At 42.7% G+C, this 20723-nt stretch overlaps 1 protein-coding gene and 1 long non-coding RNA gene across 2 annotated transcripts in view; one reads left to right on the forward strand and one right to left on the reverse strand.

Moving 5' to 3' along the window:
- LOC116929818 overlaps nt 1-20168 on the reverse strand; it is a 42094-nt gene extending 21926 nt beyond the window's left edge. The window contains exons 1-2 of the long non-coding RNA XR_004398075.2: nt 20032-20168; nt 19864-19909 (exon numbers count right to left, since the gene is read on the reverse strand). This is a non-coding gene — a long non-coding RNA (uncharacterized LOC116929818). The remainder of the gene's footprint in view (nt 1-19863; nt 19910-20031) is intronic.
- LOC116929817 (heparan sulfate glucosamine 3-O-sulfotransferase 1) lies at nt 6670-13652 on the forward strand. Its single transcript, XM_032937165.2, has 5 exons — nt 6670-6981; nt 9903-10990; nt 12211-12340; nt 12408-12652; nt 13073-13652. Exons 2-5 carry the CDS (start codon nt 10292-10294, stop codon nt 13172-13174), a joined length of 1176 nt encoding a protein of 391 aa, XP_032793056.2. The 5' UTR covers nt 6670-6981; nt 9903-10291; the 3' UTR covers nt 13175-13652.
- Nucleotides 20169-20723: the final 555 nt, after the last annotated feature.

Here is a 20723-nt window from a genome sequence, read left to right on the forward strand (position 1 = left end):
AAGAAAAAAGGCCTCCATCCTACTGAAATCCCCCAACAACAACAACAAAAAGTAAAAAAATAAATAAAAATCTAAACATTTGACACAATATACAAGTGACAAGGAAAGAGTTCGTTTTTCGCACGTGCCATGATTAGCTACACGCTCCCACTGCTAGTTTACGATCCGCGCCACAATAGACACATTGTTGTCAGCAGGTTCGACAATCGGCACACAGCAACAACAGCAGATTTCCTATCAAGCTACACTCTTAGATACGCACCCAACGATTTGTATGCTTTTGCTGCGCTCCTGACGAGCAGCTGCTGCAAACACAGACGCAACAAACAATGCGCCACCGAAAAATATCACTCGAAAAAAGGGAAAGAAAAACAAATGTTCAATAAAATCTAAGAAATGTGGAACGCACGGCTTGTCATCTCTCATTCGCTCGACCTGAATTTCCTCTCCGCCCATCCTCCTTTTATTTTTTTTTCGTCATTTCATTTCATTGACAATCCCCCCGGCATTAAAAACGTGTCTTCCGCCTTGCTAGTACAACCTCCATCCATATATTTACTACGTACAGAAGAGATAGAGCAGTTACAGTTTCGCCTTGCCATCAAACCCTATAAAAACATGTATACGTGTACCGTTTTTTATACGGTGGGTAAATCAAGCGCCGGAAACTTTGAATGCGACCGTTAAGTACCCACTGCGAGCTGTCGGGCCGGCACGTGTACAAGTAGGCCCGTTACTCTCTCTCTCTCTCCCTCTATTTAAGACGTGAAACGGCTGCCGATCGAGTTCAGTTCGATGCCTTTTTACTTCCTCAATCTCGTCATTTCTCTTTTTATGCAACCGCATTCGACGCACAAGTGAGTCTCTAAAATTGTTTATAGTACGACAGGCCCGCATCGATTCACACATCAGCGGAGCGTGAACGGCACAAACAAAAAATGGAAAGAAAAAACGTTGGCGTAAGAATACATCAATAATCCGTTGACTGTCTCGTTAAATGATGCAAAAAAAAGGGCCAACAGTCTGGTTAAGAACCGAAAAAAAAAGGGGGATTAAGAAGGATATCTGCACAGACCAGCTTTCTGAATTCAATCACTTGTGAAACGTTCAATAAACAGCCGTGGTAGCTAGCACGGATGATGATGCTAATTTTTGATTGGGCCTTGACAACTTGCAAAAGGAGATTGCTTTCAGTCCTTCGAATGCTAATTGCAAAAGATGACATGTCGAAATTCCACAATTGCTCTATGCATGTAGGATGAAAAGCCCAAGCCAAGATGACAAGTTCTGACGTATCCATCACGAAAGGAATGACGGCCAAGATAAAAATGGAATGCATAATTCATAAGACAAGGATGATTTTGCACAAAACAAGCCTGTCGGATGGTATCGCTATACTTTTTTTTTTTCATCCAGAAGAACACGAAGAAGAAAAAATAAATAAAAACTTTGGCGTTGGGAATGTTTAAATAAAGAAACAACAACAAAAAAAGTTCACTACTGTGACGTCCGAGGGAAAAAAACAAACAAACTTTATGCTGCTTTTTGACTTTAATCTTCTTTCATCTGCCTAGCAAAAGACAAGTCCTTTCGCTAGGCTTAGAAAGGGCCGGCTTCCCTACGGGATTCGCCCGTCTCGTCTATATTCACGCCCATCTTTGCAAGATTATCATACCAAACGCAAAGCGCGCGAGAGAGATAGAGAGAACAGGGGATTTGACGTTAATCTCTGCACGACAAGGGGCTCGCATTTCGATTTTGCTTTGTTTCGTGCTCTGTTTTGTTGGCAAAACCGGAGAAAGGAACTGCGATTTTGTTTTGTTTTTCGCAAAAAGGGAAAATCATATAACGCCGTCAAACACGTATTTCACATTTTCACCGCTAGATGGCTCTAGCCGACAGAAGTTTTTAGAAAAGCCTTCAAATAAATAAAAAAAAAAAAAAAAAAAAAGGCGGAACATCAGGGTCTACTAGTAGTAAAGTGCCGGTCGTAAATCCGTCACCGTTCGGTGGACGCGCACGCGATTTCCGTTCGCGACTTTTGTTGGCTGTCGCAAAACTACATAACTATGCAATATACTCTATTATATTATACATCGCTTGACGCATCAAATAACAAATCGTCCTATTTTCGGCGCAACTCTTGTTCACTTCGGGGACTTTGAGAAACTTTTCGTGAACTCTCCTTCTACCCTTTCCTCGTTTCCAACTGCGCGTTTTTCTCGTCTTTCCAATTCACTCTTTATGGCTGCGTTAAAGAAGGTTACGCTTGAAATACAAAACGTTAAGAAAACGTAATAAGAGAGAAACAAAAAGGTGGTTTTATTAGCTCCAGTCCAACTGAACGAATGCCACCCTAAGGAGCACTTTGAAGAACGGCAGAATATTAAGCGACGCAAAGAGAATTCACGACGAGCTGGCGGCCCCCCCGACTCGTTTTCTTAGTTTCCTTCTTCCCGAAGCCCTTCCATCCTTTTTTCTTCTTTTACACACCCATTTACAATTTCACGACACGTTCGGAAAGATGCGTTTCATATTGAAGAAACAACGGGTTTATTCATTCCCAATGCATTGGCCAACCGTGTCGATTATACACCACACGATTCTTCGAAACGAAAAGAGATGGCAGCACAACGAGGTCAAGCAATTAACCGCAAAATGACACGGGAAAGGAAGGTAGGCAAATTGTTTTCGTCGACCAAAGGCGAACGAGACGATAGAAAAGGGTGCCCTCAAACTAATTAAAATTCTTCGACAAAAACTATGTGTGCGGCAAAATCACCAACATTCAAAACGCCCTCAATGTAAAACGCATTGAAATCATTGCTCGTATCGACAGTAATGAAGAAATCAAACGAGATGCTTTACAAAAACACGTCAAGCGACACAAACATTGCTGAACTTGAGATGGATCGAATGGAACACATAATAGGCACAACGGGACGAGTCGGTTTATCAAGACGAGTTGCCGTTTGTACAAGTTCATTTCCCTGAGCGAAAATCGTCGATCTTTATCCCACCCCGACAGGTGCGCTCCACCAAAGATTTATCCTAGCGAGAGTTTATTTATTTAATTTGCTGTTCTTGTTGCGTACAATATTAACGGTTGTTGTACGTCAACGTGTACGCCAGACCGTCAGGTACGAGCCTGTTTCCCTTGAGCATTCAAATGACTTTTGATTACGGCGAACACACCGCATCAGGTTTCTTTCATCCGAGCCGTTTCCCCAGCATCGTACCCAGTGTATCCGTGTGTCTCTACTATGCGCTTCACCAGAATTGCTTTATTTATTTTATTCATCCCTTCCGGCTAAAGAGTGTTTTACTATATCCGTATAGTTGGAGAGACGGAGAGAGAGAGAGAGAGGCCTGGCGCATAAATATAAAGTGACTTTTTATAATGCAAGGCACAGCACGAAGCGCATCAAAAGCAAATCACCGTTCCTCCTGCTCTCACTTTCTACCCTCCCATTTCTGTGCGGATGTTTTGACATTTCAAATTTAGGCCTCTTTTCATCTTCTTTCGTACTAGAGGAATTCATCCCACCAGCAATTTGCTTGATCCCTACCTTGCATCTCCCAATCCAACTTTTTCTTAGTTTGTGTATGTGTGTGTGTGTAGTGCGCTGACGCATCTCTTTCTTTGAGGGGTGGTGTGTGTTTATGTCTGGATGGTAACAAGCGAGAAGAAGGATTTCGTGAAGGATCCATCGAGAATAGAGTTACAAGACAACAGCTCCAGCGATAGGGGCTCTCTCCATCTCGAATTCCACGTCTCTCTTGTTGTTGTTATCGGAGCGTATCTCCACGTCTCTCTGCCGCCTAATGATGCGAGCTTCTCTTCTACAAGGAGATGCCCCCCCCTTTTTTTTTTACCCCCGTTACCCGTAGCTGAAAAACTCGTCTATCGTCGTCTCCTGTCCTAACCCCAAATAGGGAAATTTGATACGTGAACATGCACTTACTCCTGTTTGCGCAGGTAACATCAAATAAAAAGAAAATGGGAAAAGCAACAGAGACTATGGTGGCGCCACCGCTATCCTGGCTCATCAGACGGCCCCAACCATTCAATTTGATCGGCTTGGCATTTACACTAATCAAATTTCCCAAAGTAAAAAGGCAATTATTACGGGACAATCAACATTTAATGTGATCAGAAACACAGTAGGTGTGGCTAATTGCAACGCACTTCTACACGCATAAGATGTCTCGTGTATGTCTGTGTGTGGATAACATTAAATCATCATGAGCTGAAATAGTATGGATGTATCGATCAAGTCCAGGAGTTCAAAGAAAAAACAAAACAAAAAGTAATAATATGAAAGAGAAAAAAAAACAAAAAACACGGACGTGGCACGGCACGGATGTTTCTATTTAATTCCATTTCGTGGTAAACCTTTCAGAATGCGAGTCAAGCGGGTTTTTCGTCTGATCACAAACGACTGGAGAACAAGTTGTCTAATGCCGAACCTTTGATCGCAAAAGGTAAAAGGGAACGTAGAAAAGCAGTAATCACGTCAAAATGTTTTTAGACCCTCAAAAAGAAAGAAAAACATGAATAAAGATCTATTCAAATCATGTCGAAACGTCATCTAGAAATCACGAGATCAATCGAGGATGAACGAGGCCAAAAGATAATTCTGCGCTCCGCTATTCATCGACAAGGCCGCACGCGTCGTTGCTTTACAAAGACATTTTCAAAGTTTGACCTGAAATTATTTAGTCGGCGTCAATCGATTGTTAGCGCTCCTGTTTAAAAAAAGACATCGACAGGTGATACGCAGATGAAAAAATAACAAAACAAGTAGCTGAAATTCAATTGTTCAAAACAGAAAAAAGAATTCGTTTGAAATCCCGATCAACAAAATCATTTTTTTATATTTTTATTTACCAAAACCCTCTGCATCCAATAAGCAAAAAAGAAATCGTCCTGTGTAAATATAACGAACCCAAAATAAGGAATGGCGGGGCGAAAACATAACGTCACGTAACACGATGAGACGGAAACTCCAATTCCCCTCTTCCCCTTCTTCATTTAAGTGTGTGTGTGTCGTGTTCAAAATCTTGCCCCCTTTTTCGGTTCGTTACACGCTTGTTAACGAGGAATGTCTTGGCCCCTGTCAACGGTTGTTATAGCTCTTCTATATACACCATATTACGTAGCCGGATGGTCGAGTTAACACACCCACATTAGGGAGGAACCAGACCGAGCGAACGAAGAGAAAGTGGGGGGGGAGGGAGGGTTTGGGTGAAGAAAGAGCGCATAAATATATAAACGAGGATTACTCTGTACAACGCTGAATAAATATAGAGACGGGACACGAGGCTCACACTCTCCCGAGAAAGGGCGTGTGTTCTAACGTATGTGCGCTGCTGCTGCTGCTGTCTAGAGCTGTACAACAACAGCAATAGCGTGCGCTTACAAATCATCCAACTCACTTTAACCGCTATTCATTCAAAGTTAACTCGGATGTTTAGTCGATGGCGTTTGCACAACGTCTCGCACACAAAGGCCAATTACAAATAAACCAGCGTTAAAAGCTATAAATAATGCGCGTCTCTACAATAGGGCATGGGGAAAACATGTATATATTTAGCTTGGCCATGACTAAACATCATTCCTTCGTCTCGGATCTTAAACGAAGCCGTTCATCGCGTACAGAGTTTTTATTTTCGTTTGTTGTTCCTGACTTTTCATCGTCGAACCTTGGAAAGAGAGAGGCAAAATAAGTTTATTCTTCTTTTCTTTTTTTTTCCTTTTTTTTCCTGCTATTTCAATCTAATATTTGAGGTGAGTGTTGCCGGGTTTCCCCAAGTGGCTAGACGACGAGAGAAACAACAATGCCAAACAACTCCATCTGCAATTGGTTCAAGATGGAGAACAAAATAGGCAATAAGATAAAAAAAGAAACATAAAAAAAACAGGGGGGGATGAATAATACTCCCACTCGCAAGATGGAAAGTCTTGTTTAGTTTGAATGACGATTCAACAATACGCTACAAGGTCTCCAACTGAGGCCGCAAACAGCCGCAACCATCCGTCATTTCGGGCCTGGCGCCAGTTATAGTGGCACCTCAGGGACCACCACCATGAAGAATATCGCAGCAAGATCAACTTTAACGCGATGGTCGAATGGCAACACAAGAGCAACACAAATAGAAGAAAAACAGAAAGGCAAACGGCCAAACAAGAATAGATGGATCTCGTGATGTAAACACAGTTCATCATCCAGTGTCCAGCACGTAAAGAGAGAAAGTTCAATTCAATTTCGCGCGTCACAGAGCAACGGCTGATTTTCTTAACAGTTCCGACACTAGTTTGCTCATTGCTTTCTTTCCCGCTGCGTCCCTATTATTCTCCATACAAAACTACAGGGCAGTTTCGGGTAAACGGAACTATCCCAACATCCCGAGTCGATAATCGAAATCCTTACGCATAACGCAGTTGCGAATATACCAACGCAGAAAAGTAGACAATGGCGCCCTCTATTTCTACTGGAGAAACGAGGAAAAAGAAGAAAAAAAAAATATGAAAAAGAGAAAACTACAATCAGACAAAGGTGGAGGTGGGAGTCTGCGCAGTTCAAACGCGGCTCTGCCCCCTCCTCATGTCCGTCAGCGTCGTACAGCGCGAACACGGCCAGAGAGGTGAGAGCTAAAGACATGACGGTTCAAAGTCGGTTGGAAGGGCAGAAGGCGGACACCCACCATCCGTCGATCTAGTAACGTGTTCTCGCTCCTCTTTAGACTTGGTGTGTCCGCATCGTGTCCCGCTGCGTTCGCCTTTTCGCCGCCAGTTATTTGTCCGCATCGTGCGCAACATTTCCCTCCGAACCCACGAAAATCAGTTTCATTTTTTCTTTTTCTTTTTCTTAAACTTACACACAAAAAGGACTATTATTCAACAAAGATGCACAGTTCGTGACTAACGCCTGACCGGTGATGACTTCCGGTCACTGTCCCTCAGCCGAACAATTTGAGGTGAGCAAAATATTTGAAAAATCAACTCGGGTAAATTAAAGAATAATAATTTAAAAAAAAGAAAGAGATCAATTGAATGCGAATTGATGATACTGCCATCACTACGCAAGGTCAAAATGTAGACAATTTATACGTCTAAACAAAACAAGAAAATAAAAAAGGAAATTCCATACGTTGATAAGAAAAGAGTCACAAGAGAAAGATGACAAGTCGTCCAAGGTCTTAATCTTTCGTCCCCCTCCATTTGTTTGCTATTATTGTTGTGTCATCTCAATCTTCATTAGTGCGGATGAAGAAAGAAAAGAAAAATAAGCGAAACGTAAAAGAAACAAAAGAAGATGATCCAGTCGGTGTCGACACAGCAAAGGATCACCACCCCCATTCGTACCTCCTCCTCCTCCCACTCATTCGCCGCTATTGTAGTCTGCATGGATGTCACTCACGGGTCGTTCTTCTTTCTTTTGGCCCCGTAACCATGACGGGAAATAACGAGCGGAAGCGGTCGATTAGGTTTTCCAACTTTTTTTAAAAATCATTTTCATCTGTGCATCTGTTCACAAACGTATAGACGAGGTGATGGCGGATCTCTTTAAACCAACAACCGTTCCTTTTAAAACGTGAATGAAAGACCCTGTTCCCCAAACGATGTCAAATCGACCCCTTTCCTATTTCGATTCGTGAAAGTTAAGGAACAAAAACCCCACAAAAAAAAAAACCTTCAAGGCTTTACATCCGCCGGTAGAACATTACCGCAGAGGCAGCAGACGATAAATTCACGTGCTGAGATATCAGCAGCAGTGGTTACAGTTTCGGCCGAATCGATATCTTTATAATTGTTAAAGATATTTAAAAGGGATGATGCTGGTCACGCTGCGTATCTCTATGCCCCCCACCTTTTTTATTATTCACAACAAAGTGTATACGGTGGGACTGCAACTTTTTTTCTTCTTTTCGGACGCAAAAGGCATTGGCCAACAGACGATCGATATACTCACATCCCTACGTTTCATCCGCAGACTATGGCATAGTGGAAGAACACCGGTGTGTGTGTGTTCACCTAGATAGGGCACGCGTTCGACCCTTTGCGGTATAGAGAAATAATACAAGTGCAGCATCGGCCGCATACGCAGAAATTGCACGGGGCATACATCGACTGTGGATAACATGCCATCGTTAACGTGATGAGCTCGCAGAACAGGATGGGGCAACAACAACAACAAAAAATGAGGGAAGACTATCAACTTTTTTTTTTTTTTCCAATTTCAATTTGAAAGAAACTTTTAACCATGGCAGAATGTTTTCTTTAGACGAATTTTCTACTACGCAAATGGCGTCCTAGATGTTAACGTGCGTGTTTCATGGTGAAATAAAAAAAAATTAAAAAAAGGAAACCGACCCGTCTCGATTTCCTCCGCCATTTCTCTCACTACACACCCCATCCTTCTTCTTTGCCGTAAGCCAAAGGCAACACACAAAGTCACGGAAGAGAACAATCAACATAATGATGCCCAACTTGCAGACTGCAGTAGACCTTTCCCCCCCCCCTTCTTCTTCTTTGCCTAACCTTTGGGTGCTCGGCTACACGTGGAAAAATGAAATAAAATGAAGGCCGGGAGCAGAGCTTCTGTATGTATAAATTGCTGGCTGCTCTTAACCCCTCCAACGGCAAGAAAAGACGCACAGACTCTTTCACCCCTTTTTTGGACTGTGCCTCGTTCTCGACTCCACAACCCTCCCCATCCTACCTCCAAAAAATACTAACTTGATATCAAAAGTCTGATTTGCTGCATCGCTGTTCAAAAGAAAAGTCGGGGGAGGCCGCCCTTACCTTGACGCTGCGTGTACACGTTACGAGCTGTATCCAAAAAGAGAGCCATTCACATGTCAACATTTTTCTTTTTCATCCACTCCCTAGCGACTGCGAAATTTGATGGACTTGGGCCACCAATTGTCTACGTGAACGAAGCAAAAGAATTCCTTCTTTTTCGGTACAAAAAGCGGGAATCAAACGGCGCGCCCATTTTTTTTTTTGTTACCGACAGACACAACACCAGCCGAGTCGATTAGGGAAATGATTTCTTTTTGTGTGTGTGTGCTCGCGTATGACTGGAATGACAACTCGTGTCGCGTGCTCCATTTTTCAGAAGAAAAAAAGAGAAGCGAACAAATGAAAAGCCGTGACTAATATTTTCTTTTTCAATAATAAAAAAAACAAACAAAACAAACAAAACAGAATTAATAATATTCAGGGTGGGACCATCGATCGTTGCAGACCTTACTGAATTGTTAAACTCGTATTCTATTTTCAGTTGACACACGTACACCTTCAAATGAAACGCTTGCTCAACAGCACTCGCCGCCGCTCTTTTGATTTAACCAAAGACGCACTGACAAGACGATGGATGTGCCCTTGTTTTTAGGGCTTCTCAATCACCTAACTCGGATCGCAAACATCGGCTCGAATGCGCATCGAAATTCCTGGTAGACGAAAAAAGTGTGAACGATGAAACAAAAAAGAAAAATGTAACCCGATGTCCAGCGTTCGGTCCGGCACAGGCATCCATAACTACGGGCCGACGCAAAAAAGAAAGTTTTACGCCCCCCAAAAAAAGAAAAAAAGTGAAGAATCAACTTTTCTCTATGGCGGCAAGAGGAACTTGACGAGATCCTTCTCTATCCTGTTCATTGCCTCTTCTTCTTCTTTGGTTCCATTCAGCGAGAGAGAGAAGGGAGAGACACGGGGGAAAACTTACAAAGGTCCCTTTTTCTTTTTGAGAAAAGTCACTCTTGGTCTCGTTGAAACGGCCGGGGGCAGGCACACTCGACAAAAAGGAAAGATAATCAAAAGCAAGGAAAGAAGATAAAGATAAAGAAAAACTAGACTTCATTTGTCGTTTGTCTTCTTTTTTTTTATTTTCCAGAATATTTTTATTGTCATCATTCGACGTGCCATTGGATCACATCTGATTCGATTCGACAACTATATTCCGGTTTGACGGGACCAGTAGTGCCCTTGGCCAGCTTTTACCCTTGGCCGGAATTGACAGACGTGTCCAGCGCAAAAAAAGAAAGTGAAGCAAAAAAAAAGAAAAGGAGGGAGGGAGAGAACCAGTTCGTTGGTATCGTGTTCTATCGATCCGGCTGCCATACACAACGCAACATAGCCACACGCAACACCAAGGTGCAGCTGTACGAAGGTACGCGTGTAACAACCGCAAACCGTTGCGTCGCCAGTCGCCAATCTCCAATCGAAACACGTGAAATTCTCGGCCGCCATAAAACAGAGAAAACAAAGACAAGGGCCTTTCTTATGGGTCGTCGCCGTAGTTTTGGCAGCAGGTTGTTGGCCGGCCTTGCGCTAGCGTCCATGTCCATCTGTCTTGTGCTGCTTCATCAACTGAGTCAGGACGGCAAAGCGGCAATAGGAGGAGCGACCAATGAAGCCATTGAAAGGCGGCAAAGACATTCGCATCGCTATTTGCTGATGGCCGCGGCTGGAAGTGGCTCCGTTCCAGCGGCGGCCAGCGCCATCGAATCTAAGCAGCAGCCGAGTCCGACGGCAAAAGAAACGGCACCACGAAACGGAGAAGACAACAACAACAACAACAATCAGTCGTCGACGTCGGACGCGGTGGATCGACGGTTGCCACGGTTACTCATCATCGGCGTGAGAAAAGGCGGGACGCGCGCCCTCCTGGAGATGCTCAACTTGCATCGCGACATCGCCATGGTGCCCGTCGAAGTGCATTTCTTCGACAAATTCGACAACTATCAGCGCGGACTCGACTGGTACCGATCGCAAATGCCCCTGTCGAGCGACGCCCAGCTGACGGTGGAGAAATCACCAAGTTACTACGTCACGCCGGAGGTGCCCGAACGCGTCTACGCCATGAATCCGCACGTCCAACTTGTTCTCATCGTACGCGACCCAGTTACGCGATTGCTCTCCGATTTCGCACAAATCGAGGCCTCCAGGGCGGCGCAAAATCTACCAAACCGACGATTCCAGGTACGTTTTTTTGTTCCCCTTCCCACTGTCTTTGACTGAATTATCAAAGTAGACATGCATTTCAATATTGCAAGTATTCTTTCAACTTGGAAAGCGTCTTGACACAAATTCCTGACCTATTCAATTCACCCCCCCCCTCTCCACCGCTACACTCGGCAATCGATTGGCAATTGAATTCGAAATACGAGAGCAATATAGAACCGCAGCTTTTAGACTACGATATACAAGAAGTGGTTGTAGCAGTAGTTGTTAAACAACAAAAAAAACAAGTCTGGCTGGAACAGTGACGATCGATAAGCGTGAGCTACACATTTATAGACCGTGTTCCACCTCTCCGTCTGCCTTCGAGTTCTTGACGTAACGCTGAATAAGTGGTTCGTCAGTTGTCGGTGATGATTAGGTTCGTTATCCCATCCATTTGGCCGACTGCCTGCCTACTTTCCTATGCCAGTCCAGCTCAATACCTCGCAGAAATAATTACTCGACTATGCACACACACACACACACGCAGAGAGAGAGAGAGATGGGCTGCTACTTATTCTAGTGCAGCAAGCAAGGACCAACTACTCCAAAAAAGGGAGCCGGTTGTGCACGCAGCAGCTCGACGCTAATGAAAGTGTGTCTCTCTCTCTCTCTGTGCACACACACTTGAAGCGCACGGGCGGAATCGTAGAGATGAGCCAAGAGTCTCTGTCGATTTCCCAAGAGTCCGACTCACGAGTCAGGCAACAACCTTCCGTCCATACAGATCGAGCCAAACCCCGTGGAATAGACCGTTCCCACTTTGCCGTACAGACCCAACCCAGCAAAACACACGTAAGAGAGAGAGAGAGACAGACAGAAAAGATTACATCGCCCACCTAGCGGAATACTAACTTTTTCCGCCTTCTTTTTGCAATCCAATCAAATCGTCAAGAATCAAGTTGATATCATTTCTTTACATGTACTAAAAGTCTATATAAGAAAACAAGTAGACCCTCCCACCACCACCACCACCAGCAAAGGGAAACAACAAAAAACATGGCATAATGGCCCAAGAGTCATTTGGTAAACAGGTCGCGTCACATCTTTACATGCAGCCAGAAATAAAACATTGCCGTGCTCATCCCCCGTTTTGTTTTTTTGTTTTCATTGGTGCGGGAAACACAAACTTTGTGTTTCCATACCAAACTTCATCAACGATAACAACAACAACAACAACGACGACGACGACAAAAAAGGATGTGGCGTTGCTGCCGAATGGAGAAGTCAACACGCAAAATCGAGCGCTTCACGTCTCCCTCTACGCCAAGTTCCTCTCACGATGGCTTCACGTTTTCCCCAGGCGCCAATTGCACATTGTTGACGGCGGTACGTAATAAGGACGCAACATTTATCTTCCTCAACTCATTTCCTAATCGCCGTTGTTGTCGAACAGATCGATTGATTCGAGACCCGTGGCCGGAATTGCAAAAAGTCGAACGCTTCCTCGGATTAGAGCATCTGATCCGCAGAGATCAATTCTATTTCAACGCCACCAAAGGATTTTACTGTTTGACGGGCACGCCGACCGACGTCAGCAACGACAATGTGACGCTTGCAACGGCGGACGAGAACAGCCATCACAGCCACCACTACCACCACAAATGTCTGGCCGGCAGCAAAGGCAGGAGGCATCCGCAGGTAACGCACGCCACCACCACCACCATCGCCTATTATTTTACGTGACGATTCATTGATCAAACGACTGAATTTTTACACACCCGGCCTCACTTTTCGTTGGCCATTGGCTGCCGCTTTGCCGTGGGGAAAAGTTGGGTAGCCCTGAACATTCCCCGGCCACCATTATATGCCCCTCGTTAATGATTCACGCGAAACCGACAGTGCGTGAAAACCACAACGACGGGACCCATATAATAATCACCCTGGGAGACCATGCAGCTGTTTACCTAACCACTCCCTTCCCCCTCGCTTCTATTTTGCTTCGACTAATTCAATCAAGACTCGACTAGCCTTTACCCTTACCAACATTTTTTTTTTTTGTTTTTTTACAAATCAAATAATTGATTTTCTTTTTTTCTTTCTTAAACTTATTATTGAAAGGTACCGGATGAAGTGATTTCTGTTTTGAGGCAGTTCTTTGCGCCACACAACCGCAAATTCTTCGCCATGGTCGGCCAGGACTTCGATTGGCCGGAACAGTAACGGCACTCAACTTGCGTCGTCTCCGCATTACTAATTAGGGCAAAATCAAATGACCTAACGAACTTGGCTGTGATCTTCGACATAAAAAAAAAACAAAAAAAAAAAAAAAATCTCTTTTCCTTAAACTTTCTCCGCCTGTCAAAAAAGTTTGTACATTTTCAGGATGGCATCGTCGTCTTTCAAAATCTATTTCTTTCGTATATATAACAAGTATATATATATATATATTATTTTTTGTTGTTTCTTTTGTTTGGCCAATTTGTGCCAAAAAAACAAACAAACAAAATCCGCACCAAAAACATTTTTACTCGTTCAAAAATGCACAGCACGTATTTTTTATTGACTCTCTTTTTTTCATTGTTTACTACGCTATAAAGAATTATTGATTATCGTCGAACCATATGATTATCGCCCAATCGGGGCAAATCTTTTTCTTCCCTTTTAATAAAAAAAACGAAAAAGAGAAAAGAAATAAAAATATAAAAAAACAAAAGACCCAAGACAAAAATCAAAGTTCAACGATACAATCGAAGGCAGTACACTACGTCTTATGCTATTACTATTATTGTATTGTACTCGGCTCCGACATGTAGAGAAATGGCATAAGAGGAAAACTGTTTTATCGACCCGATCTCGACGATGTGCCACCCTCCGTCGCCAAATTCCCTCCACATCGTGTACAAGAATGATAGGCCTCTGTTACTTTTTATCGAGTAAAAGAAACGAAAAAATAAAAAAAAGGTCAATATTCTCTCTATAACCCGCCGCCACTGATAATAATGGAGTTGCCGCACATCGAAAAGAAATACGAGTGGCTGTCGTTTACGGAAAAAAAAAGGAAAAAAGAAGGGCGTTGCCGGCTACGTGGCAATAGAAGAAAACAAATGTGAGAAAATGAACATGTGTGCAGCGCATCAGTCAATCCCACACACAAACACCGAATCTCTTTGCCCCCCCCCCACCGTTTTTTTTTGTTATCTAATCGATGAACTCGTTCGTGTCCATCTGTCTCTTTTCTTCATTTCCAAGAGGACAGAAAAACTTTTAAAACAGATTTTGTGTTGATTTTCTCTTTCCATCAATGTCCATCCAAAAAAATTATGTTGAATATGACAAATCTACGACAAAAATCTTTTTCCTTCTTCTCCAAGTGATTTTAACATTTAAGAAAAGCAAAAAAAAAATAAATAAATAATAATAATCCGCGTTTTCATGTGTGAGTGTTAACATCGATCAAATTTTAAATGATTTGCAAAAACGAATAAACTGCATTGGCTGTCATAAAAAGATTGAAACTGATTTTCGATTAGACGAAGAAAACGTGTGTTTATTCGACGTTTTTTTGCCCTCGCAAACAAGTCTCAATTAGGCCGCTATAATGGGTAATTTTCTTTCTTTTTTTTATGGGATCAACTTCTTTCGCCTACGGGAGCATTACCTCAAAATGAAACAACAAAAAGGAGGGCGGACGTTAGGAATTGAATTTACGATTATTGTGTTCACATGCCGACTAGGGTAGGCTTATATTGTTAGTGTCATCCATCTCATTGGAGCTCGTAGTGAACGAGAAAAAAAAAAAAAAAAGAAATCAAATAAATGTCAAAATAGAATGTCAGCTTCATCCATCACGCTCTCCGTTGTGGGACTGCGGGCAACAATGGAAGCCCACCAACCGAACGAAACGGTTGGCATTATGTGCTAGACACTGAATAACCGCAGCAATCAAGTCCCGCTCAATCGAAAGCAAAACTTGACGCACAAGTTCATACAGTTCAACGTAGAAAAAAAAAAATTCTACGGTCAATCGCAAGACAGGGACTAATCCCTTAAAGGTGCTGTCGGCAAAAGCCTATTGGGAAAAGCAGCAGTTACTTGCCTACGCACGGTCGTACTAGTATTTGATATTGAGCGCGCGCGCACACACACACACACAAAAAAGGATGGAAACAAGATAAAGGGGGGAAACCTTGTATTTTTCTTATTTTCTTTATTGTGGGATACGACCCGGTCGGGACTTTAGGGACGGTAACGACGGACAAGTGGCGGGAGGTCAGAACGATCATCAATCCTTTGGGTTTGGGGCTGCACTTAAGTCCAGCCACCCCAACAGCCATCAATTGGGTCTGTTCTGAAATTCCCCAACCACTTTGGCCACCCCCAACACCTCCCCCCAAAAAAAAAGAAATATAATAACAAAAAGAGTTTCGCCTCCCACCTTCCTTTCGTTGAACATTTTTTTTTTTTTTTACTCGCAGATGGTGATAATAGAGTATATTATATATACGCACCATCATCATCCGCAGGCCGGATTATTCGTCTACACTGCGGGCGGCTACGGCACCGATGATTCACATCGTTATTCCACCACAATAAATCGTTTTCGAGGATTTCCTTCAACTGAGAAGAAGCCCATCCCTCCCTCTCCGTAAAAAAAAAAAATTTTAGTAGAGACGGGCTATAAGCCTACGGTACACCTTGCGATAGTCACACCATCAAAGAAATTGCGAACGGTGAAAACACGATGCCCTCCGCCCTTTCTTTTCTAGAATAGAGAAGAAGATGCGTTGCGTTGTGCCCGGCTGAAGAAGAAGAAGAAAAAAAGGCACACGCAGCGGGTGAATTCGTAATAAACCATCATTCAAGTTCTACTTTATCCCTCCACCTAGTGCGGCGGATACTCTTGCGTAAAAAAACGTACAGCTGATGATCCGCATTGAAAAAAGTGCAACGCACGGAGATCTTCCCTATCGGAAATTGCCATCTGGGGAGGCGAGGAAAATAAATTGGATCTATAAAAAAATTTTATTCCGTCCCATCTGTAGCTCCATAGATCCTACCCCTCCACCGCCACTTTGTTTTTCATGACATTTTCAAAAACATTTTCTTTTTTTACGCTGCAACGGCAAGGAGAGCAAAACAAAAGGCAAACGTCAACAACGACGCACAAACACGCCATTAAATGGAGAGAAAACCTTTTAACGGTAGCCTACAAAGAAGCTCGTAACGGGATCAAAACACACGCGGACGAGACTAAAAGAAGAGCGTTCAAAATAGCCTACGGGGACAAGATACGGGTCTGAATGGACCTCCAGGAATAATGCTTTTACCATTAAGTGACAGAACGAAGCGAATCTTTTAACGTCAATGAATAGGTGAAACAATTAAAGAATTCTGTTTCAGAAAAAAAACAAAAACAAAAAATGATATCGCGGATATTAAATCGACACGAACAGAAACGGGATCGTGCAACGCTGGCGACCGAAGAAAACGATAAGAAAAAAACATTTCCCCACGACAAAAAGATGAGTGTTCACTCAAAAAGAAAAGAAAGGGAATCCTTTTTAAAGGTGGGGTGACAGAGTTCCACGAGATGCTGTCAAATTCCGGTTCACGACTTGTATCGTTCCCGTTCAATTCGAATGCGACAGATTAGTTGAACAAACATGAAACGGAAAATAACTCGACACCGACATCTACGTTCCTTTGAACATTGACAGACTTTTTGATAACGCCTGACAAATATCTACTTTCAAGTCGGAGCAGGCAACAACCATAACGCCCACATTCGCATCGTCGAATCGAATGATTGAACATTTGATATTGTTTTCCTATTTCGCCGAACCAGAAAAGCAATAGAAATAGTTGTGGCAAAATTTTCGTATTTGGGGTGCGAGGATCGCTATAACATCAAAACGATGAAGACGGGGGCGTATACCGATCACTTCAATAATAAAACAAAAAATGGGGGAGAGGACTTTTTTTTGTGTTGTTGTCTCTATACGTCAACTGATAAGCTATTCCGCAAAAATTTTGTGTACGTACGTTTTAAACGTGGATGATGTAACAAGCGGAGGCGACGACAGCGACCTCATTCAATAAACACTAATGTCGTAAATTTTTATTCGTGGATCGTCTTTTTTTTTCCCCTCCATCTTTGACATGCTAGTCGGTTACGGCTTCATATTTCATCCGCCGAATACAACATTTTTTTACACATACACACGCATACAATTCCCGAATCGTATTTTCACTTTAAAGGGAGTCCCTTCAGAAAACCGAATAGAGCTACTCCGGGTGAATAACAATGCGACCCATGGTTATTTTACACCTGTGGATATGTTGGCCCCCATCGATCTCGTGATGCAACAAACCGCAAAGAGGTAAGTCAATGGCAACCCTGACGCATAACCGTCCCTCGCCCTTTATCATTTCAAACTGTACCTACGCTACTTACACACATGCGTGGGTGTCATGATGGGGTTCACCGAGAGGGTCAACTTGGAACGTCACACATCAAACAAACTCGACGTCTGTGCATACCGCCCCCAAAACAAACAACAAAGTTTAACAAAACGCTGTGGAATAATTTCAAAGGTCGACCTGAGGGAATGCCCCCCGCCATCACGCACCTGTCAACTCAAAGGTATTGATTTTGATTTATACCTGCAACGGCAATTGGAATCGGGATAACTATTACGCCTTTAGTTCAAAAAATAAAATAAAATGACGGGACAGTGCGTCAGTCGATGGAAATACAGGTGGTTGTCAAGGAGATGACGTCAACTTGCTGGCAATCGTAGCGCATTTTCTGACATGTATAATTGAAAAGGCAAAGGTTGAATATATGGAATCGATCGATTTCACTACACTCGAGGCTTTTCAGCGTCATTATTGCTTACCACAAAAGATTAGCACAAAAATTGTTGACGGGGAATATTTTGTTAGCGATCCCTTTGTGTTTGCACGAATGTAAAAATTGGCCTCGTATACGCTACGGACAAGTTCTTTATCGTTTTGAAAGGGATAATGAACATCACTGCGGGAGCACGTAAACTTGGGCAAGCGTCTAAAACGGAGAGAAGCTCGTTAGCGATCGTGTTGATTTCGACGCCAGCGGCCCCCTCCCAACGTCCCAAGCGAAACTCCATTTGGGCCTTTGCTGCTTCTGGCACTTTAGATAAAGTTTGACAACAACCTTCAAGGCTATCAAATGTTGCTTTTCAGAACGAGATCCACGTACTATTATAGTACGTGTGTTGGCCGCACAAATTACATCAATTCACCTGACTTTGATTGCGCCCCCCAAATCGTCAAAGAAAAGATTGGCCAGAAAGATACAGTCGATCGCATAAATATTTTAGTGATTCGACGGGCGTCAGTATGGGGACGGAACAGGACGGACATAACTGAATAGTAAATGAGAAGGCTGTCAGAAACTAGTGGGTCCCACCCATCATCGATTGGTCACCTGTCAGCCCTCCCTCTTGTGGATATGGCAATTAATAATAACAGACATTTACGCGAGCAAAAGAAGAAAATAAACTAACAAAGAAATAAATAAAAAGTACAGCTCAACTTGGATCAAGAACAGCAGACGAAATTCGAAACAAAAGCGAAAAGTTTGACCAATTATTCGAGTGGAAAAAGGATTTCTGGAATAAAACTGGGACAGAAAAATTCACTACTTTGAGAATTTACTTTGATTCGACATTTGATCAAAGTTAAACGCGTCTGACAACACAAAAGTTTTAACAGTTTCTTGATCAAACTTTCTCTTTAATCTCGACACAGCAAGAGAAACGACTAAAAGTCGTGCAAAAACCTTTACGCAAGAAATCCACACCTTGAGCTCTGCGAATTATACATCAGATAAGAGGGCCCATATTTTTATCCAGAAGGGAAGTAATAAAAAAAAAAGGAGAAAAAATGTCTGGCACGAATGACTTATTCAATGCGATGCGCAGACAGGAGACCGTAAGGAAATGGTTATGTGTTTCGTAGTCCACAACTTGTGACCCTAATCCATTACCACTACCACGGGTGGGATACACTCTATGAAAACTTGGCTATGAAACGTAGAACGAGTGGATCGACCATTAATCGTTTCTGGCGTCAGCAACTTGCCTAACTGCATCCCAACGTTGCACACACACAGGGGAACGTTTCCCCTAGCTCCATAAAACGAAACAAGGAGATCTTTCGTATCAGATAAGTGGTAGCAATTAAGACTGTATGAACGCATGTTCTCGTAAGTGGAATCGATCGGCCATCTTTGCGGAACGACCCCATTTCTTTCTGCAACAGCCATCAAACACAAAAAAGGTAGGACGCCCGTAAACTGGCAATTTCACAAATTCCCAACTAACTGAACTTGAACTCTGTGAACATGACGCCATAGCAAAATCCGATCGAATCAAAGCTCTTCACTACAGCACAGAGTTGCAGGGATTTGCTTTCAGGTCATCCAATGAGAACGCTGTATTCTAGAAACACAACATGCACGCACGCCCACACACGAAAACCTCTGAGACGCGAAAATTCGATTCTGGTCAGCAGAGGCATTCCCGTACGTGAAGTTTGTCATCCATGACAATTGAGCCTTTTTTTTTGTTCGAGACCTTTTCACTAGTTACTACTGCACGAATCAATGACACTGAAAGCAACACAAAATGGAGAAAAATATGCTAGAGAAAGAAAACAATACGCCATGTAGGTCTCGAGTGGAGTAGTCGTGTGGGCTGGGTACGAATTTGTATGTGCCCCCTTTCTAGTCGTTACAGTAAAAGAAAATAATGTTCAAACTTTTCGGTTTCTGGGAAAAGTCTTTAACCCCAATACGCAGTTCAACAGCGTCGTGATTCACTCTGTTCGATCATGTTTTAAAAAGTAAACGTAAGTGTTCGACTCACCATTTCATACCTGGTGAGGCTCCAGATGCCGACCTCATCGCTGAGCCTGAAAAATTTAGATGAAAGTTTAGACAAAGGTTCTCAAATAATTTAAAATTCAAGAGGAATTACATAATACGCAGTGATCAATATCAGCATTAACACCAAAAATGATTCGAGAATACCAACCTGGGGCCATCTTCAATCGTTGGCCGAGTAACAGCATGGAAGTTATCAGCTACTGCACCACGACCGAATCGAACAAGAATTTCATCCACTTTTGCAATTTAGAGACACGAGAATGCTCAACCAGCCCGATATATGGTTCAACACGGCTAATAAGTCATGGCGACAAGAGTTAATTCGTTTTTAAGCAGTGACCTGGCCATAATAATGAAATCAAATTTTTTTTCATTTTCAGGGGCAATTGAAGAGTTTGGAATGCTGCCATCACTTAATTTCAAAAAAGTGATCTCAAGCAAACAAGTGTGCCCAGCCACACATTTAATTAAACTAATCGCTTAAGACGGAGAACACTTCGACTAACCCTTTGTGGCGATTCAAGCTGGGACTTGCAAGACCAGCACCACGTTTTTGGCGCCTGGGGTATCGTATAAACCGGAAAGAGCACACGTTGTCCCTCTATCGAGAAATATAAATAAAACATTTTTATATAAATCATTATAGAAATACATTAAATTATTTTTCTACTTCATTAATCAAAATTAATTTTTCTTAATTATTATCTAATTTCATCTTGCAAAAGCTGGCAATGCATGCATATGCAATTATGCATTCATTATTAATATTCATGAAAAGCCAACCGAGGAGAGGCTTTAGTAACTACGGAACGTAAATAAAGAATTTCAAGTTAAAAAAAA

The sequence above is a fragment of the Daphnia magna genome, linkage group LG8, assembly GCF_020631705.1.
Source record: "Daphnia magna isolate NIES linkage group LG8, ASM2063170v1.1, whole genome shotgun sequence".
Classification (NCBI taxonomy): domain Eukaryota; kingdom Metazoa; phylum Arthropoda; class Branchiopoda; order Diplostraca; family Daphniidae; genus Daphnia; species Daphnia magna.

Excerpts from the sequence above, each read along its gene's own strand:
- LOC116929817 (XM_032937165.2), top strand. The coding sequence starts at position 10,292 with ATGGGTCGTCGCCGTAGTTTTGGCAGCAGGTTGTTGGCCGGCCTTGCG. Across the intron at positions 10,991-12,210 it reads TACCAAACCGACGATTCCAG|GATGTGGCGTTGCTGCCGAA; the intron begins GTACGTTTTTTT and ends ACGACAAAAAAG. Across the intron at positions 12,341-12,407 it reads ATTGCACATTGTTGACGGCG|ATCGATTGATTCGAGACCCG; the intron begins GTACGTAATAAG and ends GTTGTCGAACAG.